This window comes from Adiantum capillus-veneris, chromosome 13 (assembly GCF_014529385.1).
Source record: "Adiantum capillus-veneris isolate H3 chromosome 13, ASM1452938v2, whole genome shotgun sequence".
NCBI lineage: Eukaryota > Viridiplantae > Streptophyta > Polypodiopsida > Polypodiales > Pteridaceae > Adiantum > Adiantum capillus-veneris.
Genome location: NC_140943.1, coordinates 117,677,375 through 117,700,176, shown reverse-complemented (window position 1 = coordinate 117,700,176; position 22,802 = coordinate 117,677,375). Strand labels below are relative to the sequence as shown.

The window sequence follows — 22,802 nt, the reverse complement described above, 5'->3', positions numbered from 1 at the left end:
TACTGTGCATTTTCTATGTGCATTGGCAGCTCATTTTGGTTGGGATGTACATCAATCAGACATTGTTACTGCTTTCTTGAATGGTGACATATTTGAGGAAGTTTATGTAACGCAGCCTCGCGGTTTTCTCAAGAAAGGACAAGAGGACAAAGTGTGCAAATGTTAGAAGGCTTTGTATGGGTTGAAGCAATGTCATCGTGCTTGGTATGAGAAAGCTGACACTCATTTGGTCAAACGAGGCTTTTGTAACAGTCAAACAGAAAGCACATTGTATGTAAAGCGTGAGGGTGATGTACTTCTCATTGTGGTTCTTTATGTAGATGATTTGCTGATCACTGGACCAAATGAGAGACATATTGCTGAATTTAAGGCTGATTTGAATGCTACTTTCAAGATGAAAGATTTGGGGTTGTTGCATCATTACTTGGGAATCAGTTTAAGCAGTGTGATGGTGGTATTGCTTTGTGTCAGAAAAGTTACATAGACACATTGCTATGTAAGTTTGGACTTTAGGGTTGCAAACCTATTACCACTCCCATGGAAACAGGTTTGAAATTGATTCTTCATGACGCTGGTGATCCTGCTAATGTCACTCTTTACCAAACTGTTGTTAGATGCCTCATTTATGTATGCAACACGAGGCCGGATATTCAGTTTGCAGTCTCATAGGTCAACAGATTTATGCATAGCCCAGGGTCTAAGCATTGGCAGGCTATCAAGAGGATTTTCCGCTACCTTAGTGGCACTTTAAATCTTGGCTTGTTTTATCCCAAGGGGGGATCATTTCCGCCAGACTTACATGCTTTTTCGGACTCAGAATGGGCTGGTCGTTTTGACACGCAAGTGTCCACAAGTGGTTTTTCTTTCATGCTTGGCAGTTCATGTATATCATGGTCGAGCAAGAAGCAACATACTATGTCCACTTCTAGTTGTGAGGCTAAGTACATGACAGTCTTCACAACTACGGTTGAGTGTGTATGGCTCAGACGCTTATGGCTGATTTGGGTGTTGGACAGGACACTGCCAACACTATCTACATTGAGAGTTAGAGCGCATTGGCAGTTGCGAGGAACCCAATTTCTAATGCTCGCACAAAGCACACTGAGGTGCGTTACCACTATGTCAGGGAGAGGCTCTCAGCAGGATAGATCAGCTTGGCTTATGTGCCAACACAAGACAACCTTGCACATCTTTTCACAAAGGCATTGTCTCATGAGAAGCTCGAAGCTTTCCACAAAGCTTTGGGCTTACTCCCTTTTGTGGACTGATCATGTCCTTAGGACATGGAACTTCCCTTTACTCATGTGCCAGCTCTCGTTCACCGCATCACTCCAGGGGGGATTTGTTACCATATACATGTCGTAGTGATGTGTGTGAACACACTAGGACCGCCGGGGCATTTTTTCCCTCTTTAGGAGGTTTTTTTCCCCGTGCATTGTATATACGCCCATCACTCTAGGGCTATCTATCTTTCCATTGCACACTAAGTAATACACTCTCTATTGTGTGCCTTGTGCTTCCTTCATCTTCTCCAAGCTGTGTGCGTTTCTCTGCAACCCTAATTCCAACAAATTTGCAATCTGCCTACGGGTGGTCTAATGCCTCCGTCATATAGCTTTTTAGGTAGATACATTGTATCCTAAGCATGCCAAAGTGCAAATTATAGTTCAATAAATATGATTGTTATGTTCACTTGTGTTGATGTAATGATAGGTTGCTCAACGAGAAAATCTTGTAGGAAGGCAATCACATGTCCCCTACCCGTCCAGCCGCTAAAACCTTCTTACTAATAACTTGGGTCACAAAATTGAAACAAACTTAAAGTTACTAAAGTACATGTCTGCAATGCTCTTAGCCGTGAACGCACATATCCAAACATAGAGTGAAGGCCAAGATTGTACAATTTTGTGATACATTTTTCACCATATATTGTAGCTGGCGAAATTGATATAGATTGGGTAGGAATTGGACCTTTGGGAAAGGTGTTTTGGATTATCTTGGGTTATACAACCTTTAATCTCTCTTTTTGTTAGCACTAATCTTGATGTGAAATTATATAGGTGTATACTTCTCCTTTAAAGAAAGAGAGAGAGAGAGGGAGAGAGAGGGTCAAGGGAGAGAGGAAAAGGAGCAAAAGGGATGGTGACGACGATGTGGGATCGAGGCGTGTTTACCAAGGAAAAAAATTTAAGAGAACCGGAGAGAGAGAGAGAGAGAGAGAGAGAGAGAGAGAGAGAGACGCCGAGAGAGGGTCAAGGAGGGAGAGAAAAAAGGAGCAAAAGCGACAGTGACGACGATGTGGGATCGAGGTGTGGGAGAGAGAGAGCGAGAGAGAGAGACCAAGGCCGACAAAGGGTCAAGGGAGAGAGAAAAGGAGCAAAAGCAATGGTGAGGATGATTTGGGATCGAGGTGTGTTTACCAAGGAAAAAATATGAGAGAGAGAGAGAGAGAGGATCAAGAGAGAGAATAAAGTTGAGAAGAGAGAAAAGAATCTTTTTGGAATCTGCTCGCCAGATTTCAAAAAAGCGCTCGCCAAAAAATATCCCTTTTCCCATATCACCACTCTGTCTCACAGCACTCTCCCAAGTGGTGCAGTCTTGGGTGCAGTCCATGGTATTAGGGATTCTTCACGGCCAGAGCAGGTTACTTATGCACAGAACCTTTGGGAAAATGGTTCCTCTAGACCTACTACAGATGCCCCTATGCCTAGGACTAGTGTGCCCTCTACACTGACCATCCATGCACCTCAGTCGAGTGTGTCCCCTACACCAACGGCTGGTTCACCTTCGAGACGAGGTAAGCATCATTCTCAAGGCGGTGGTTGTTGTGGTAGCGGTTCTACAGATGTGTCCACACCACCGAGAGAGCATCCACCACTCTCTTCAGTAGATAGTTCACCGATTGGCACACCACGTACACCTTGGGGATCACACAAGCATGATCCTAGCAAGGTGTACAAGAGCAAGGATGGGGCTGTTGTGACGGACAGGGTCGCAAAGGCCATGCGACAGAGGATTTGGTTTCTCTATACAGTTCAGTTTGTCCGCTCTGTGATAATGATTTAAGATAATCAAAATGGTGAAAGAAAGAATTACATCGTCCATGTCATTCACAGAGAGTGCAGGCCGGCAGAGAGGTACGATCCAATCTTTAATGAATGGATTTTGAGCGTGGCAATTGCCAAATGTCACACCATCGGTCAGAGATGAGAGACATGTACAAGGATGACAGTCCAAAACTGGTATGGTTGGACGCAGAGGAGTGGGCGGGAATTTCTCAAGAGACAAAGGACAATCCTCAGAGATTTTAGCAGCAAAGAGATGCGGTCAGAGCATGTTTAGAGTCTGTTGGAGTGTTACATCTTGGGAGTGGGGGCAATGACACACTTTGGCATGAGTTTGTAAGTATTATACCTCCAGGCCATTCATAGAGTGTACAGGCCGACAGAGGGGTGCGATCCAGTCTTTAATGAATGCATTTTGAGCATGGTGATTGCCACAATGTCACACCATCGGTCAATGGTGAGAGACAGGTACTAGGATGGTAGTCCAAAGTCGGTATGGTTGGACGCAAAGGAGTGGGTGGGGATTTCTTGAGAGGCACAAGATAATCCTCAGAGATTTTAGCAGCAAAGAGATGCAGCCATAGCAGATTTGGAGTCTACTGGAGCGTCACATCTTGGGAGTGAGAGCTATGACGCACTTTGGCATGAGTTTGTCGAAAATATATATGTTATTTGAAGATTTATCTTCTGATTAAAACACCTCCCCCTTTTTTTAAAAACACACCACAGTCACTGCAACAATTATCTAGTAATTGAAAGAGAATACCACCTTCCAATGATTTTTTACATGCCTAAGACAAACCTTAGGTATGCGTTGTCACAAACCCCTTACAATCGAGAGGTAATTACAAACCAAAGCCACAAACCCCAAAAGGGTACTCATACTCATGCTAAAAAAGCAATACCTAACTTGCAATGTGAAAGAAAAACCAGTGTCGTAGATACAAACAGTGCAGCAGAAGTTGCCATTCAAATATACCAGTATATGCATGAGGAAAATTTCGATAACAACAAGTGAATCACAACCCATCATATAGTTAGAACAGTAGTCCATATTAATGCCTAAGATTGAGTCGGAGCAGCCAGTTCCACAATAGCCTGCTTATCCTTGCCCTTTGCCATAGAGCTGACACTTAACACCTTTGCAAGTAAATCATCATAGTTGGGCAATTCTTTTTATCTTTACATTGCAAGCAATTACAACCATTGAACAAACTCAGTAAACATACATGGTCTTTGCATTGCTAATGTGTAGCCTCTCAAGCATTTGACAAACTCACACCCTCCACTCAAATGAGATATATCCTATCACCACATGAGCCATCCAGCCTATAGGATTTCCCTTTCCTTTTCGCCTTCTCACTTCCACGGGTTTGCAAGTAATGGGAATATTTATGAAGATTATTATCCATATCCAACCATTTCTCTCAAAATGCTTGCTTATACTATGGCATGCTACGTCAATGGTTTACTATAGTGGAGCATGTTGCCTCAATAGTTTACTATGGAATTTGACCCATTGAACAACTTTAATGCCATATTCTTCGAGACTGAGTCATGTAATGTGCATTTTGCAACCTCTACATTTTGGATATGGCATCCGAATTGAGTCTCTTTTTGTTCTTTGAAACCTGTTACAAAATCCACTATTTTGACACCCAAAATCCCATACCAAGTGAATGTTTTTGTCCTCACATAACTAATGTAATAAAGCAAGAAATGTAAGGATGTTGAACCATATTTCATGCATCTAGTTTAAGCTATTTTTGTCATTTAATCAACCTAGATGACAAATACAAATTCCCTTCACACATTAGCAAATTTTACTCCATTAAGATAAAGATGTACAAGTTTATACAAATGATTTATGTTTTTTCTGCCCCCAAGGTATCTCCTAAGCTATTAGAAAAGCACCTAATAGGAGAAATCAGCTCTTGTTGGCTTGATCAAGATAATAATGCTTGTTTCACTAAATGAAAAAATATACATTTTAGGCCACCGGGGTTTAATCCTCTTCCACCATTGATAACTACAAACTTTCTTAGTTTCCCTGAATCAAGCATTCGCTATGTACAAGCGTCACTGGACATCTTCTCCTAAAGGAGAATTTGCATATTTCTTTTTTTCTTTTTTTCCTGGTTGGTTTTGGGGACGGGGGGGGGGTTAATCCCCCTTATACTTACACAAATTCTTAGCTTTCTTATGTAAAGCATTCCTTATTTTTCTTGCAGTTTTCTCTTTGCAAACCTATCCCCGACGTTCCTTAATTTGTTAGAGCGTCAAGCAACATCTTTGTCGTAGGAAATGATAGCAAAGAAGAAGAAAGAAACAAAAGAAGTTCAAAGAAAGGTATATCAACATTTTTATTTGCCAATTACCAATGAGTGCTGCATCCACAGATAGGAAAAGGTACCGGACACATTGTGATGTCCTAAGAATATAAGAGGCATAAGAGCTTAAGTTATGAGAGCCTAAAACGCCTAAGAATTTAAGAGGCATAAGAGCTTAAGTTATCTCTCTCTCTCTCTCTCTCTCTCTCTCTCAAACACCCACAAGGGCTATCTCATTCCTAAAGAAAAACTAATAGTGCTAAGATGCTACACCTCTAGTAACAAAGCATTAAGAAACAGTATCATTATTGGCATTAATGTGGAACTTGCACCAATGCAAACAAGATTTTATCCAGCAGTGGAGGTGTCAACGGATTCGTTAGTACCCAAGTTACCAGTCCTTGCCAGTTTCAAGTCTCCCAACAAAAAAAGAACTTGCATGTCGTTAATTACTCGATTTCTTACAACTAAGCTTTTCAAAAGAGATCTCAAAGAGAGATCCAGAAGTTGTCAACCTGGTATTGTGGTTATCAATACCATTTCTCAACCACCACAACAAAAAACAACTCTTCAAAGAGTCTCTACAAAGAGATTAGGTTAAGAAATGCGGTGACGAACCTTCAGGTTGGTAATAAACCTCACTAATACTGGGAAAATCGCAGCACAATATCACAATGGCCTACATAAGAGGATGAGAAATAGTGTGTGACCCATTAATCAATGTTCCTCTTTATAGAAAAAAAGAAAACAGATGTCAACAATCACTCACAATCGTCCTACATATACATATTGATGCTTAGTTAGCGCCAATCTTACGAGAAACAAGAAAAAAGGTGTGCCATTGATGGCTTCCATGTGGCCCTAATTTACACATATTTGTGTGTTTACAGACAGACTTGCTACACACATCGCACCTACAGGGGGCCATACCGTGGAAATGACTTCCCCAATGGAGAAGTTGGTAACACCCATCGAGCACAGCCCGTGAGCCTCGGAACCTCGAACCTTGGGGTTACATCACCAAGCTCAACCAACTGAGCTATGCTCTTTGAGTAATACATCTTATTGTTGGAATTCATTAATGCAAACACAGCATTTGTGCCTTTGCAAGGAGGGATTGGCAAGCGTTCTTTAGACACCTCGAGTTTCAGAGACAAGCAGAGTAGATTTATTCTCCAAAAATTTGTAAAGCTGGGAAGGAATGAGGTTCATAATGAACGAAAAGAAAAAGGTTCAGAATGAATGAAAAGCGCTCTGACAAGAACTCAAATTCTTGCAATAAGTTCATCTGCGAAAACACGTTATTAACTACCCAGATCGAGAATAAAACAGGGGCTTTGATGATAAAATCATATTGTGGAGCCCACTCTACAGCAAACACCACAAGAGACCTCGGCTGAGACCCCTCGCGTCATACCACAGGAGACCCCTCTAGAGTATTAACACTTTTACCAAAAGGAGACTTTCACTGTTACAACAAATTGTAGAGAAAAACAAAAGCATGTAGTTCAGATTTTTTGATTGTATAGAGCAATAACCAAAGATTAAACTACTAGAACAAACATGCATCCTATTAAGCCGAATGCGTAAAAGAGAAGTTACATAAACCCATATCCAAACAGGAAACTTGACCTAAAAGCTTCATTTCCTCACAAAAAGGTAAGAAACTTTGCCAATTTCAGAGACCCACTAAACCAAATGCATGAAGGGATGTTACTTCATTCCCCTATTATTTGCACCACACGGATGCAGCCTTGCTATAAGAATATAGAATCTCACAAGCATCCTTCTATTGTTAATGATGGTAAAAGCGAACAACAAGACAGCTGATATTATCAGCACTCCCTTTCCGGAATGCTGCCTCAGTCAAGCTCTTAGCAGCATCCATTGGCTCCTCGATGGATTGTACGATGGACACAGCCTCCTGCCAACATGACATACATCAAGTCCATAAGAAAGAGGAAAATGGCCAGGCTAAGTCATGTCCAGAACGATAAGCACAAACCTCATTTGAAATGACATCCCAAAGCCCATCACTTGCAATGACCAAAAACTCTACATCCCTCGTTATTTGCTGTTCCTGTTACACCAAAGCAATGAGGTTCGTTACTCTTCTTGTCATACTCCAAGCTTCAAAAGGCTAAGTTACAAAACAGATGATGCAGTGTGCATGCTCGTGACTGCGTGTGCAGTGGGGCGGGGGGGGGGGGGGGGGGAGAGAGAGAGAGAGATTGATTTTTAACGTCTATGTGAGGCTGAAGTTGGCCTATGAGACAAATCAAGAAAACAATCTAAATTGGTACAGAAAAAGGAGGGTAAAAAACCTTGGTTTGTGATGGGATCTATGAAATGGGGGCGGGGGGGGGGGGGGGTGTGTGTGTGTGGAGATGGAGCTCTAGTACTAGGGATATGTGCATGTCTATATGCTCAGGTAGTACAATCATGCACATGCATCAAGCTAGCTAGCTCCATCCTGTGTCAACAGGAGGGTGTAAAATGTGGTGCATGGGAGGATCGTGAGCAAGGGCTGCTCGAATGAACGCATCTGGGTGGACCATCATCTGGGCTCCTCTCTCCTCAGCAGCTCAACGTGCTCGGGCCTGGATCTCCTCAATCTTTTTGAGGTGGAGTCATGGGGACTAGCACCAGTAACACGTGGGCGTCGTCTAGCCCATCTCGTCTCAGCTTGCTGGAGAGTCACTCCCCTAAGCGGATCTAGGATTGGAGGGGGTGTGGTCCTCTGGAAAAAATCTGTGAGCTGTGTCTGTAGGTAGCTGTAGAAGTGAGTCTCTATGCCTCTGTATCTCCAGCAAGTAGCGCCACAACTGTCTCTGATCTCGAGAGTGCACGATCTCACGGAGGGTTGGCTGCCTCTGAAAAGTGACTCATATCGGCCTCTAATATCACCATAAGCTCTGCATCTGCAAACAAAGTGCTCCTCACTCTCCAACAAGTAGCGCCACAACTGTCTCTGATCTCGAGAGTGCACGATCTCACGGAGGGTAGGCTGCCTCTGAAGAATGACTCGTATCGGCCTCTAATATCACCATAAGCCCTGCATCTGCAAACAAAGTGTTCCTCACTCTCCACCTCCTCTTTGCATACTCAGCAGACTCTCTCCTCCCTAGGGATGCCATGAGCATGCCCCACCTCTATCTCTAGCCTGTGTGATGATACTATGAGCTGACCAATCGCCACTTGTGAGTTGTGTGGTATGTAGATGTCCATGTAGCTGTTAGAGTTAAACCACCGTTGCTTCGCCATTTTGTACGGCTAGTGAATGTCCCGGGTTGGCCACCCATCGCACATCGTGTAGATTGCATGGGCGGACACTTTAGCACGTGTCCGGCCGGTCATCTTCTAAGCCTGGCTGGTGCACACATTTTTAGCCATTTTTGGGCTTTTATGTTTTTTGCACCAGTTACACATTTTTCTCTACCTTAACCTAAGATTCTATAAATAGAATGCTTAGGGTCTTGTAGTCATTTAGATTGTGTATTGAGAGCATCATTTGCAAAGCACTTGTGTTTTCTCTCTCTCTCTCCCTCCAACATTTTCGGCGCACGTGGCTCACACCCTCTCCGATGCTCACTCTCACATGGTATCAGTCGCCAAAACACGGAGCATCTTCAACGATCTCCCCTCCATTGCCTAGCCCTAGCACTTCTGCTGTTTCCATTGCGGCAAAACTGCAAAACGCTACAGATCCAAGCCTCGAGTTTTCTGCAGATCCAAGCCAGCGTCTTTGGGACCAGCCTTGCGTTTTTGCAGACAAAGGCTACGATCTCCTCCTCTCTCCCTTGGCGCTCCTTCCCTGCATCAGACCGCAACAGATCGGCACCAAGACATGCATGTGTTTTTACACCAAATCTGCGTTTTTCCCCTTGCTGCGTTTTCTGAGGTTGCTGCGTTTTCAGCAAACACTAAGCCTCTTGCACGATAAGGAGAGGCCAAGACTTGTACGGGAGACCCTTCTACCGCCTGGCACTTGCAGATCTACGCCTTGGACAGGTATCTACACCCAGTCTGCACCATTTTGGTACTTATTACTTACTATTATTTCTCTGTTTTCAGCCCCTCGACGGCTGAAAAGTGCGAGAACCTCCTCCTCTGACACTCTGCGACGCTCCAGTACCAATTGGTGGCGTACAGGCACGCTGAAATCTCTATTACAGCAGCGTTTTCAGCACCATTTGCAGCGTATTTTGGGCGGACAGCAGGCTGAATTTTCAGCCTTTGTGCGGTTGATCACTCCCTTGCTCGTCAGGACACCATCCAGTGGTTGTCTGAGCGGTTATTTTGGGCCGTAGAGGGTTTACCAGCGATACGCTCCTTATCAGGCATATGCAAGGCTTGCAATATGGGCAAGCAACACAGGGTTGCCTTTCCGAAGCAGGCATCCAACAGAGCTTTGCTTGTGCTTGTGGATGATTTCAGCAGGTACACTTGGGCTTCGTTCTTAAAGTCAAGTCGGGGGTTTTCAGTTTCATTCGAAATGGGAAGATGATGGTTGAAAAGGAGAAGGACTTGCACGTCAAATGTATTCGCTCAAACGGAGGGGGTGAGTTCACCTCGAAGGACATTGCACAGTGATGCAAATCAGAGGGCATGCAGCGTCAACTTACTACTCCTTACACTCGTTCCCAGAACAGAGTTGTTGAGCGGAAGAATCGGACTATCATGGAGATGGCTCGTGTGATGCTTGCGCATGCTTTTCTTTGCCTTGGGTTTACTGGGCAGAGACGTGCAACACGACGGTTTACATCCAGAACCGTTCTCCTACCCATGGTTTGCAAGACATGACTCCTTATTAGGCTTACTAAGTTGGAAAATCAAGGATTTCTACCCATACCGAGCACTTATTGTTGGGTTAAAGGCCCAAATGTCCCCCTTTAATGTATATTTTAAAGGTTACTAACCTTTGTGAACTTGGCCACTAACTTATAAATTGGTCCTATACAAATAATAAAGGGAATGTGAGTTTCAATAACTCACTCACGTATTCCCCTGCAACATAGCGTGCTCTCTCTCTCTCCCTATCGCTCTGCTGGCGCCCAATCTCCTGCAGGCTAACGCCACCCCTCTCTGCACACACCCTGCACTTGTTCGCGTCCTCTTTCACTTGCACACACCACCGAGCGCTCATCAACTGGTATCAGAGCCCAATTAGGGTTTGCTCCCAAACCTGCAAACGCTGATTTTCAGCCAAGGAGGTCAACTTTCACGCGAGATTTTGTAATTTCATCGCCAAAGGACTCGTCCCCGGACACTAGAGAGCTCCCCGCAAGTGAAATTGACCTAAAACAGGCTGAAATTAGGTCAAAATCAATAAATTACAGGTTATGACAGCAAAATACAGGTTTTGCAAATGCTGTATTAAGGTGTGGGAACACTTATGCTAAGTCCCCGCTACCCGAAAACATTGAAATTGCCGAAAAACAAGTCCTAAAACAGGTGTTTTCAGCAAATTTTAGATTTACGCAGGTTTTTGCAAGTGTTTTTATGATGCAACTACATTGGGGAAAGTGAAAATTGATGCAATCTACGCACGTTTGACAAATTTTGTCTATGTATGACCATTTGTGGCTCAATTTCATGCAATTTTGATGCGACAAATTGGGGCTTTTGCTCTTACATGCTTCTAAAGGCCTCATCTTCTTCGGATGTGAAGAATCTCTTCGAGATTAGGAGGTTCGATGGAACAGGCTTCGACCTTTGGAAAGACAGGATACAGGGAATCCTATTTCTTAAGGATTGTGAAGGGGCACTTGAACAGGTAAAGCCACAGAATATGACGGATGAAACATGGGTTAGCTTGAGCAGGAAGGTTGTTACATACATTAAAATGGCCATGACCGATGAGACAGTCATTGATGTGAAAGGTCTCACAAGTGCTTTTGATGTGTGGGAGAAGTTAAAGGGAATGTATGAGAATACAACGCCTGTCAACCAAGTGCATTTGATGCGAAAACTTGTTGGCATGCAACTAGATGAGTCCAAGAGCGCTGCAGAGCACTTGTCGTTGTTCACAGGCACTTTGTCGCAGTTACAGGATTCAGGCTTGCCCCCTTTTGATGATAAGCTGAAAGCTATCTTCTTCCTTATGACCTTTACCTGAGTCATGGGAAACATTGGTGGTTTCATTGTCCAATAACCCCAATTTGACCTTTGATGGTGTTAGGGGTTCTATCTTGAATGAGGAAATCAGGAGGAAAGCAAGTGGAGGGGGAGGCAGCTCTACCAACACGGTTAGAAGCAGGACAGAGAAGAAGAATGTCTATGCACAAAGGAGTAAGAGTAAGAGTAAGGAAAGGGGAAATACCAGCAAAGGCAAGGGTGATGTGACTTGCTATCAGTGTGGCACGAAAGGTCACAAGAAACCCGATTGTTGCTGGTACTACAAAGCCGAGTTAGAACGGAAAAAGAATGGCGGAGACAAAAAGAAAGAGAAGAAGGAAGTCAAGACAAATGCACAGGATAGCTCAAAGGACAAAGAGAAAGCCAATGTGGCTTCTAGTGTTGTGATTAAGGAGCTGTCAGATGTAGAGGACATCTTGTGTGCCACTTTGTCAGATGATGATGCTTATGACATTGATGCCTCTCTTAATGTTCATTCACAGGACATGCAGATCACCAAGAGTGATCTTATTGATGCTTTGTTGACCGTCAATGATACATTATCCCAGACTTGGATTGTTGATTCCGGTGCTTCATTTCATGTGACTCCTATCAAGGAGTGTTTCTCTACTTTTGACGCAGGCAAGCGAGGCCATGTATACCTTGGAAACAATCACACATGTTCCATTGAAGGTATTGGCACTGTGCATCTCTCCATAGATGGCACAAATGAGCTTGTCTTACATGATGTTAGATATGTGCCGGGAATCAAGAAGAGTCTGCTTTCTGTTGGTCAGATGGATATGCATGGTTACAGCATCTTGTTTGAGAGAGGATCATGGAAAATGACTAAAGGCTCAAGGCTGATTGTACAGGGCACAAAGAAAGGGACACTTTACTGCATGCATGGAAAGGCCGTGTTGGGCAAGTTTATTGCATTGGCTGAAATTAACTCTCACATGAAGTTGCGGCACAAGAGACTTGGCCATAGGAGCCAAAAGGGCCTCTCTAAACTTTGTACTTTGAACAAGCTTGATGCTAAAGTCATAAAGCTTGACTTTTGTAATGAATGTCAATATGGCAAGCAATTAAAGAGTTCTTATTACTTCAATGTCTCTCGTAAATCTTGTGTGCTTGATCTTGTACATTCTGATGTATGTAGCATGCCTACTAAGTCTATGGGAGGTGCATGCTATTTTGTCTCCTTTGTTGATGATCATTCTAGAAAAATTTGAGTTTATTTGCTTAAATCTAAGGATGAAGCCTTTGCTGCGTTTAAGAGATTTCATACATTTGTGACCACCCAAACAGGTAGAAAGCTAAAATGCTTGCGTACGGACAATGGGGGGGAGTTCACAAGTGCTAAATTTAACAAATTTTGTGAAAATTTGGGCATTAAGAGGGAGCTTACTGTGCCATACAGCCCCTCTTCTAATGGTGTGGCTGAAAGATTCAATAGGACACTTTGTGAGAGGGTGAGATGCATGCTGTCCACAGCTAATCTCTCTCATGGATTTTGGGGAGAAGCTTTGAAAACTGCAGTGCATATATGCAATCGATCCCCTCACATGTCTTTGAAAGGTGACATCCCTGAAGAGGTTTGGTCTGGCAAGCCTACTTCATATGATCACTTACGCATTTTTGGTTGTGAAGCCTTTGTGCATGTTAGACCTGAGTTGAGGAGCAAACTAGATGCGAAGTCCATTAAAGGCCTCGTCATGGGATATGGTGAAGAAGGCGAGATGGGTTACAGAATTTGGTTACCTCAGCTCAAAAGGGTTGTACGCAGTCGGGATGTTGTTTTTAATGAGGCAAGGCTGCTTCAAAACAATTGTGCCTCAAAGCATGACCATAAAAGGGTGAAATTTCAGCATGACCAACCACCTGTTAGGCCTATTTTTGACCCTCAGGATGCACCACGTATGGCTGAAAATATAGATGATCCAGTGGTGTTTGAGCCAGATGAAGTTGGACAACAAATTGAGGCTCCTGAAGGACATTTGCAGCCAAGAAACAACGCTGAAAATGGTGCTAAAAATGATGTACAACAGCCCATTGTTGATAGTTTTATCATGCCACCTGATGTAAACCCATTGCCGGATAATGTAGATCATTGGGTGAGGCGGTCTACTCGTCAAAGACGGCCTGTGAGCAGATATGATCCCTCTTTGCATTACATTATGTTGACAGATGAGGGAGAGCCTCTTACGTATAAAGAGGCAAAGACATGTGAGCACAGCGACAAGTGGAGCTTGCTATGCAGGAAGAGATTAAAGCTTTGCATGCTAATCAAACTTGGGATTTGGTTGAATTGCCCAAAGGAAGGAAGCTATTCCTAACAAATGGGTATATAAAATCAAGACTGTTGATGCAAAACCCAAGTATAAGGCAAGGCTTGTGGCAAAGGGATATGTTCAAACCAAGGGCATAGACTTTCAGGAAGTGCTCTCTCATGTTGTGAAGATGACCACTTTGCGTGTATTGTTTGCCATAGTGGCTGCTCTTGATTTGGAAATGGACCAAATGGATGTACATACCGCCTTCTTGCATAGTGATGTGGAAGAAGAGCTTTACATGAAGCAACCCGAGGGCTTTGTTATTCCTAGCAAGGAACACATGGTATGTATGCTCAATAGAAGCTTGTATGGGCTAAAACAATCATGTAGACACTGGTACAAGAAGTTTGACCGCTTCATGCTTAAACATGGTTACAAAAGAAGCCATGCAGACCATTGTTTGTATACCAAACGTGATGAGGATGGCAACCCTATCATTCATGTGCTCTATGTTGATGATATGTTGATAGCTGCAAAGAAAAGAAGCACTACTGATGCTCTTAAAAGGTAGCTGAAATCTGCATTTTCAATGAAAGACCTTGGGACAGCTGAACATCTACTTGGAGTGCGTGTTACAAGGCAAAGAGACAAGCGCCTATTGTATTTGTCGCAAGAAAAGTACATTGAAAAGGTGCTAGACAAATTTAACATGGCTGAAGCAAAGCCTCTTGGTGTGCCATTACAGCCATATGTCAAAATCTCCAAGGATGATTGTCCCAAGTCAAAGGAAGAAGCCAATGACATGCAAAGTGTGCCTTATGCTTCAGCATGTGGTTCACTTATGTATGCTATGGTTGCTACTAGGCCTGACATAGCTCATGCAGTGGGAGTTGTGAGCCGATTTATGGCTAATCCAGGCAGGTTGCATTGGGATGCAGTGAAATCCATTATGAGGTACTTGAAAGGGACTAAAAACAAATGCCTCTGCTATGGTAAAGGACCAATGGAGTTGAAGGGATGTTGCGACTCTGACATGGCTGGTGATGTGGATACACGCAAATCCACAAGTGGCTATGTATTTACTCTTGCGGTAGGTGCTGTTTCATGGTGTTCTAGATTGCAAAAGATTGTTGCATTGTCTACGACAGAGGCTGAATATATTTCAGCCACTGAGGCTTCCAAAGAAGCTATTTGGTAAGCACGCCTATGCAGTGAGCTTGGTTGTGATAGCCAGAGTGCCATATGTCTGGCAAAGAACGCCATGTTTCATGCACGCACAAAGCATATTGATGTGCGGTATCACTTCATACAAGAAGTGCTTGAAGATGGCCTTATTACATTGGTTAAGGTCCATACATCACAAAATCCAGCAGATGCTCTCACTAAGTGCTTACCCAAAGCACAACATCATCTATGCATAGAGATGGTGGGAGTCACGTAGCTTAAAGGTGCCATTTATGTCTTTAAGTGGGAGGTTGTTGGGTTAAAGGCCCAAATGGCCCCTTTTAATGTATATTTTAAAGGTTACTAACCTTTGGCCAAGTTCACATTGAACTTGGCCACTAACTTATAAATTGGTCCTATACAAATAATAAAGGGAATGTGAGTTTCAATAACTCAATCACTTATTCCCCTGCAACATAGCGTGCTCTCTCTCTCTCCCTATCGTTCTGCTAGCACCCAATCTCTTGCAGGCTAACGCCACCCCTCTCTGCACACACCCTGCACTTCTTCGCGTCCTCTTTCACTTGCACACATCGCCACGTGCTCATCACTTATGACGGATTAGTCTTTGATAGTCCTTGGTAAGGGCCATGACAATACATGTGTCATCTGAGTACCAAAAAACAATGGAGACAACTCAAGCAACATATTACGAGCATCAATGTTTGCCAACAAAACTTCATAGAAACCTATGGCGCCAATAAACACCTCAAACTACCTGGCATTTAAGAAGGAAGTCTACCCACTACAAGCCCACAGACGAGGTTGAGGCTTTCGTCGGCAGTAGGTCGTGACCTCACTCCACAAGTTCTCTACAGCAGTAGGTAGAGGCTTTCCGTAGCAGGAGCAGTAGATCGTCAGGGTCCAGCCTTGCTCTACAGAGAGTTTATAGGGCGTACGATTTTTCCAAATGTTTTCTTTGGATTTTGCATTTTCTTGTTCTCCTTGTTTTCTTGAACCCGTCGGTGGTTCTTTCCGGTCTGCATTGAGCCCTTCTCAGATCTATAGACCTTCCGAAGCACAGGGATGACTACCCCAAAGACCCCTGCCAGAACACGACCAAGTTTTGCAGTTGTGCTAACAGCCCCTAGCAAACTCGATCGCATTACTCAGCTTCAACCAGCCCTTGATCGAGTCTTGGAAGAGAATTTTGAACTCAAATCTCACCTCAGTAAGTTAGAAGAATGCTTCAATTCCATGGTTGACCTTGCCACCGACAAGGTAAAGGAGCTTTTTGCACCTATATAGGTGGCCCAAGGGGCGCCAGTAGAAGCCAGAAGACAGAGACCAAACACAGGAGCACATTGCCCAAGCAGTGCTAGCAGTTCCCAGGCTCTCTAGCGTTTTCTCAACAGGATCCCTAGCGTTTTTGGACATTAGCATTTTCAGCCAGCCGCGTTTTTGTTCACCATTGGCGTACAGCTGCAGCACCTCACCAAATCAGCCTTGCCTCGCCGCGATCAGTCTTCTCATCGCGACAAGATCAGCGTTTTCAGTTTTCAGCCTTCATCGTCATTCCCAGCGACAGATCAGCCCCTTAGCTTTGCCGCATGATCCCGATCCCATCAGCATCCCTAGCGTTTTCTATTTTCAGAAAATCAACCCTTTAGCCTCGAGCTCGTCGTGGTCATCGTCGTCGACATCATCATCGTCGTCATTAAGTACCACAACATTTGGAACCACTGTACCAGACTTTGTGCAATCTAAAGCAAATATCTCTCTAGCAATAGAGAAGCGGGCCCTTGGAGGAGGGTTTGGGACCCCATCTGGTGTCGTCTCTTCTTTCTCTCTCTCTCTAGCACCCTCAACACTATTCTCTCACAGTTCCCACTCTCTCTTTGTTTTGATCATTGCACACTCTCTCTCAAAGTAAGTAAGGCTCTCCCTTCCTCTAAGTAAAACGAATTGATCACTCATCCTGAGCTTACACCATCATTCACTTCCGCCACACAATACATTGGTATCAGAGCCCTTTGGTAGTGTTCAGTATCATCACTCAAGGAAAGAAGCACAAAGAACCACTTTTTTTTTTTTGCTTTTTGTGATTGCACGTAACCCAAGACCACTTGGGCGTATCGATCCCTAATCTCTGTTTTTGAAGAGGGGCAGGTAACCCAACAAAGAAGGGCTTGTCTAGCCTCCCCTCATTCCTCTTTTCCACTCATTGAGAGCGGACCTTGCACTTAGCGGCAAGCCAATCGACGTGAGGTGGGAAAAAGCAACATTGGTGTGAGTGCAAGTGTCACGAGGATGTGGCAACTATTAACTATGTCACGAGGACGTGGGAACTGCTAACCTTAGTTGTTGGTTTCTTTCCAATGATTTTTGTTTCATTTTTGAGACCCTCTTTTTGAAGTTGCAAATTGTCGGACATTGTATGGCCAATGTGAACGCTAGTTTCACCCACAGACGGGAAGTTGGTCGGCACTGGAATTCGTATAGTAAGAGGATGTCTAGGCTCAATTCAAGATCATGTAGGTCCCCCCGTCGCACTTAGCAAGTTGGTGGATACTAGGAAGTGAACTCAATAAAAGCATAAAGCCAAGATGGGGTCACCAAAGGAAAAGTACCCGACAATCGGGCCACATTGCATTTTTGGATGCAGTCCCAATGGGGATAGATGGTCAGAAGACCAGTGTGAGCCCAATGGAAGCATCTCCTATTTTGGGCCATGAAATTTGTTCGCGTCATTGCCTCCGGAATGACAAGGGGAACATTTTAGCACTCTGCTACAAAGTCAACTGGGCAACCAATCGGGAGATTTTTAAGCGACAAGCCCGAAGCGGGAAACTGTGTGTAAACGTGCCAAGTGGCACATTTTCATGAACTTGCCTCATGCAGAAGAGGGGACGCTCGATTTGTAGCTGGGAGGGGCCTCATTTGCAAGCTGTCACAGGTTAAGAGCTATTGCTTGCAAGCTTTCCCTCTCATGTATAGTGTGGTGCAAGAAGTCATGTCCTGCACACCTCACACTGCTCTCTCTCTTCCGTACGTACAGTAATGTGATGCCCCACAAGAGGACTCTTCATTTGACTCATGTACAGCTGTCGTTATATGCGTTTTTGTTGAGGCAAGAGCCTCCTTGACCAGGAACGAGAGTAGCTGACTGCTGCTCCAAAAGCAGGCACCGGTGAGGGTCATAACCTCACCGTACAGGTGCGATTTCAATGCTGGTTATGCGCTGTATTTTGACTGTTTTTCAGCCATACGGACGCCAGAACCCTTGGGAATAGTGCCCCACTGCTAGAGGGCACTTTAGGGACTATTTAGGGCTGAAAACAGGGCAAAAACCAATAAATACAACGTGCTGAATTTACTGTTTTTAGGCAGGAATCAGAGGGTTTATGCCAGTGGAAGTGAGTTCCAGCAGGGGAATTAAAGAATTCCCAGGACTCTACTTTGTAATTTACCCTCTTAAACTATAAAGAAATACCGAAAGGGACGCCAATTTTGGGGCCTACAGGTTGTCGGCGTTTGCTCGGGGCATTCTAGCTTCCGAGCCTTGTGTGTGCTTAAGTGCTAATTCCCGTCGCAGGTTACCTTGGTAAAGTGCTCTGTGTGTGTGTCTAAGGTAAAAAAATTCAGATAAAAGCCAAAGCCTACAGCCCCACGGGCCGGTTTCAAGGTTCCGTTGCCGGGACATCAATCACTTTTTCCTCAAAAAGTGAGCCTCGGTTGTTTTGGGTAAAGACATAGAATACACAAACGCGGGATTACACTATGGCCGACAAAGGGAAGGGCATTATGGAAGAGGACTCCTCTTCGAAGGACAGACAAGAAATTCCTATGGTGTTCGAGATTGGCGAGAGCTCACGGCCACGTCAGTCTGTACCTCCTGTTGATATGAATGTCCCTCCAATACAGGGCTTTATGACACGGCAACTCGAGGATGATGCGTTCAAGACTCAATTAGTTGCCGCGGTGAATGTGTTTTCGCAATTGGCGTAGAACCCAAGGTTTATGGAGTTCTTGCAAGCGCCACCAGTGCCACAGCAAAATAGGCAACCCACACCACGAATAGAGCTTGTTGAGGCTCAAGCCCAAGTACTTCATGCGTCTCAGCAGGATAGGGAACAGTTGCATGTTGCGGAGCCAGGGGCTCCAAAACAGGTTCCTGCCGTCCTTGAACAGGTGGTTAGGACGCCTATTCCACAGGTTATGCCAATTCAGCCCGCCACCTTTCAGAGCCCGCATGTTGTCTTGAATGGACAGGGAACTGGTTACCAGGCAATGCATCCACTTTTTCCACCACCCACAGTACATCCTGGGTATTTCGGGGGTGGATCTGCGTTCCATAGTATGGCTAGTTATGGGCCTGAAAGTCAGCCGTACATGCCAGGAACAGTGTTTGGGGGTATGCAAGGCATGATGCCAAACCCCATGTATGGTAGCATCGGCATGCAGCAAGGTTTTCAGAGCAACCAAGGCCAGTTTGGGGTGCCACACGCTCATTTTGTCATGGCTGGTTTTTCTGGACAGCAGCCAGATATGGCACCTCTGACGCAAAATGTTAATGGCCAAGATGTGCCGATGATGCCTACTACAGTGCCCATGTTGCAGACTATTCCTTATGACAATTTGGGAGCATTGGAAAAGCCGAAAGCTTACAAAGAAGATGGTGCAGCTGTGTAAAGTTTAGCACTCTCAACGGCTTCGAGGATAAAGCACAGGCTCTCACTTTTGTCCAGCAGGACGACATTATTAATGCAAGGACACGCACCAGCCACTTGGGTCTACTTCGAACGAATGTTTGCATCTGCTTGGCTGTCAAATGAATTTGAAGCCGACGTCAAGATAGATTGACACCAGCTTACTTCGGCTACATGCAAGAGCTTGCTGGAGTACAATCGAAGCTTTTGTAAAGCGTTACTCGTAGTGACCTTGTGCCATTGACACTGCAGATAGAGAAGTATTGTTGTGTGCTGCCTAAAGGGCTTCAGGACTACTGTACCCAGAACAGAGTGGCTACCCTCACCCAGCTCATGGAAGTTGCTAACACCGGTCTTGCCTTGTTGAAAGGAGAGGATAGTGGGTTTCCAAGCAACGAGAAAGGAGGGCATCAAAAGAAAAATTCAGCGAAGAAGCCCTTTGTGAAAACGGCTCCTAAAGCGTCAAAGGGGTCAGAAAAGGCTACCAAAGACAAGGATTCAGCTGGGACTTCGGGAGTGCAGGCAAAGAAACAGAAAAGGAGGCCTTTTGTGCGTAAGTCGCTTGAGGGAAAAAAGGTCTTAATGGTTGAATACAAGTCTCGCCCTCTGTTTGTCGAGGGAACCATTGGCCTTGTACTTTGTCTTGAAAATCCATTTCGTAGAAACCACCTTCCGCTTGTTGGGACTGGGAACCAAAGTCCAGGTTTTATTCTGCTCGATAGCGTCCGTCTCTGTCTGCATGGCACCCTTCCAGCAATCATGCTGGAGTGCTTCCTCCATCGAGGAAGGCTCAACTAGTGAAGCCTGAATCTGAGACATGAGTGCAAAGTTCACGAACTCTGCGCCATCATAAACTTGCCTCTCCTTGAGCCATGCAGAACGTCGAGGCTGTCTAGAGTAACGGGTTTGCCGAGTCTGGTAACTCAGAGGAAGAAACCGTACAGTATAGCCAACCAGGTCCTAACTTCTCCTTGTGAGGTGGGACCACCTCTACCAAAGGAGAACCATCATCCATATCAGAATCAGAATCTGACATGGCATGATCGGGTGAAGTAATTCGCTTGGTGTAGAGGGTACAGGAACAAGAACAGGGATAGGGGTAGGATCAGGTGTAGGAGGTGGGTGAGGAGGAGGTAGGGAAGTTATAGGCTTGGATGCTACCCCTCTGCAGGTGTGATGAAAAGCTCCATGAAAGTCACATCACGGCTAATTGTGGTGGTCTTAGCCTCAAGATCATACAGCCGGTATCCATCAGACTCTTGTGAATAGCCCAGGAAGATGAGCTTCTTCACCTTGAACCTTTCAAGCTTAGATGGAGAAAATTTGCAAATTCATGTTTTTGTTGTGGGAAATTTGGACATAGGCAATCTGAACGTTCTGAGCCTATTTTGCAACCTCCTCCTTCAGTTGTCCCTGGTTTCTAATGAGAAAGAAGTCCCTATCCCTAGATCTGCCGCTGTTGCGGCTTCTGTGTTGCCTTATGCTCTACCTTTGGATAAAGGCAAGGTCAAACCTGCTGCTTCCTCAAATCCTTCGGGTAAAGGAAAGTCTCTATCTGCTCATGAAAACCAGGAATAAGGGGAAAATGTGGATTTGGCGGAAGGATCTCCTTGGGTAACCCCCAAGAAGACTGTTAAAATATGTTCACATTTTTCTTCTCACAATTATGTCCCTCCTTAAGTGAAATCTCCATGGCAAAAACCTCTTCCTTGCAACGATAATTGTACTCTTGCGGATGCATGGAATAAGGTGGTGCACTCTTACAGAGATGCTATGGTTCATGGGACTTCTCAATCACCAACAGGCTTTGCGTCCTCTGAGACAGGCATGCAGAATACTATAGTTGAGTCCCGGGCTGCTGATATTGATGTGCTTATGGGCACATCAACTTAGTCCCTTCCTTTGCATTTCATATAATGTGCATGGGTTATGTAACCCTGATAAGTGGAGATTAACCTGGCACTATGTACAAACATGTAAGGCAAACATTGTGGTTTTGCAAGAGCATAATCAACAAGAATATGTTGGGCAATGCTCGTATAGTGCGGGATATTGGATAGCATATGTTGCTTTGTCAGGCTTCTCAGGTGTTTTGATTATGGTTAGGCATAAGTTGCAACCAATTATGGCGTATAATGATCCAATGGGTCATTGGATGGTGGTCCAATGTACGATCAATTACCAGATTTTTGAATTTGATGGTGTCTATGGCGCATACGGCCTCGGGGCAACGAGCTGTTTTGTGGCGTGAGATGTCTTCTTATCCATGGCTTTCCAATGTGCTGCTTTGTGGTGATTTTAACAATGCACCCGCTTTATCATATAACACCACAAGACATTTGCACATGCTGAATATAGAATTGCAGGCCTGGACAAATCTCGTTACATGCACATGGATGTTGGACTTGTGGACCCTATTGCATCCCAATGTTTTGGGGTACACATTTCTGCATAATGCTCACTCTGTATATCCTGCAAGATTAGATCGGTCGTATGTCCATAACATGCAGCAATTTGATGAGTTAGTGTGCGAAATGATCATAGACTATTCTTTGCTTTTATTTGATCATATTCCTGTTGTGATGTTGTTGCGCTTTGGGCAACTACACTATGATCAGCCACTTTCTAAGAAACATGTGTTGCAAATCAACAATGCGTATCTTTCACACGAAGCATTTCGTGAGATGATTTTTGATGTTATTCCCCCTCTCGTCGCTTTTAGCCCGTTTTGGCAGATGAACACTTCTGTGTTCACACTTTTGTATATGTTCATTTCTGTAGGTTTTCCTCAACTTGAGGTTTCCCACTTGTAAATTAATCCCAGAGATTTACAAAAGTGTGTGAGTGTGTGTGCGCACTCACACGCGCTTGTCAGTGAAAAAGAAGAGGAAACTGGAATAATATTTCTATCACCCAAATGTGGTAGATTGGCTATCAAGTTCACTCAATTTACAGGCCTTGAGTTGAAGACTCATCAGGATGGATCATTGAGGTCCCTTGGGATTGCCACTCTGATGTTAAAACTTCTCATGGGTGACCGCGTACTTGTGTATTAGAAGACGAAACTAGAACAACCTTTCTATCACCCAAGTGTGTAGATTGGTTATCCCAGTTCCCTCACAAGTAACAGGTCTTGAGTTC

At 44.4% G+C, this 22,802-nt stretch overlaps 1 protein-coding gene across 3 annotated transcripts in view; it reads right to left on the bottom strand.

Annotated features, from left to right (window-relative positions):
* Nucleotides 1–6,884: 6,884 nt before the first annotated feature.
* Nucleotides 6,885–22,802, bottom strand: part of LOC147444725 (putative protein phosphatase 2C 59) — a 58,728-nt gene continuing 42,810 nt past the window's right edge. For all 3 annotated transcript variants that reach the window (XM_086527268.1, XM_086527270.1, XM_086527269.1), the window contains 2 exons: nt 7,401–7,475; nt 6,885–7,319 (listed from right to left, as the gene is read on the bottom strand). In XM_086527268.1, coding sequence (XP_086383394.1) covers nt 7,191–7,319; nt 7,401–7,475 — 204 coding nt within the window. In that variant the 3' untranslated portion in view covers nt 6,885–7,190. The remainder of the gene's footprint in view (nt 7,320–7,400; nt 7,476–22,802) is intronic.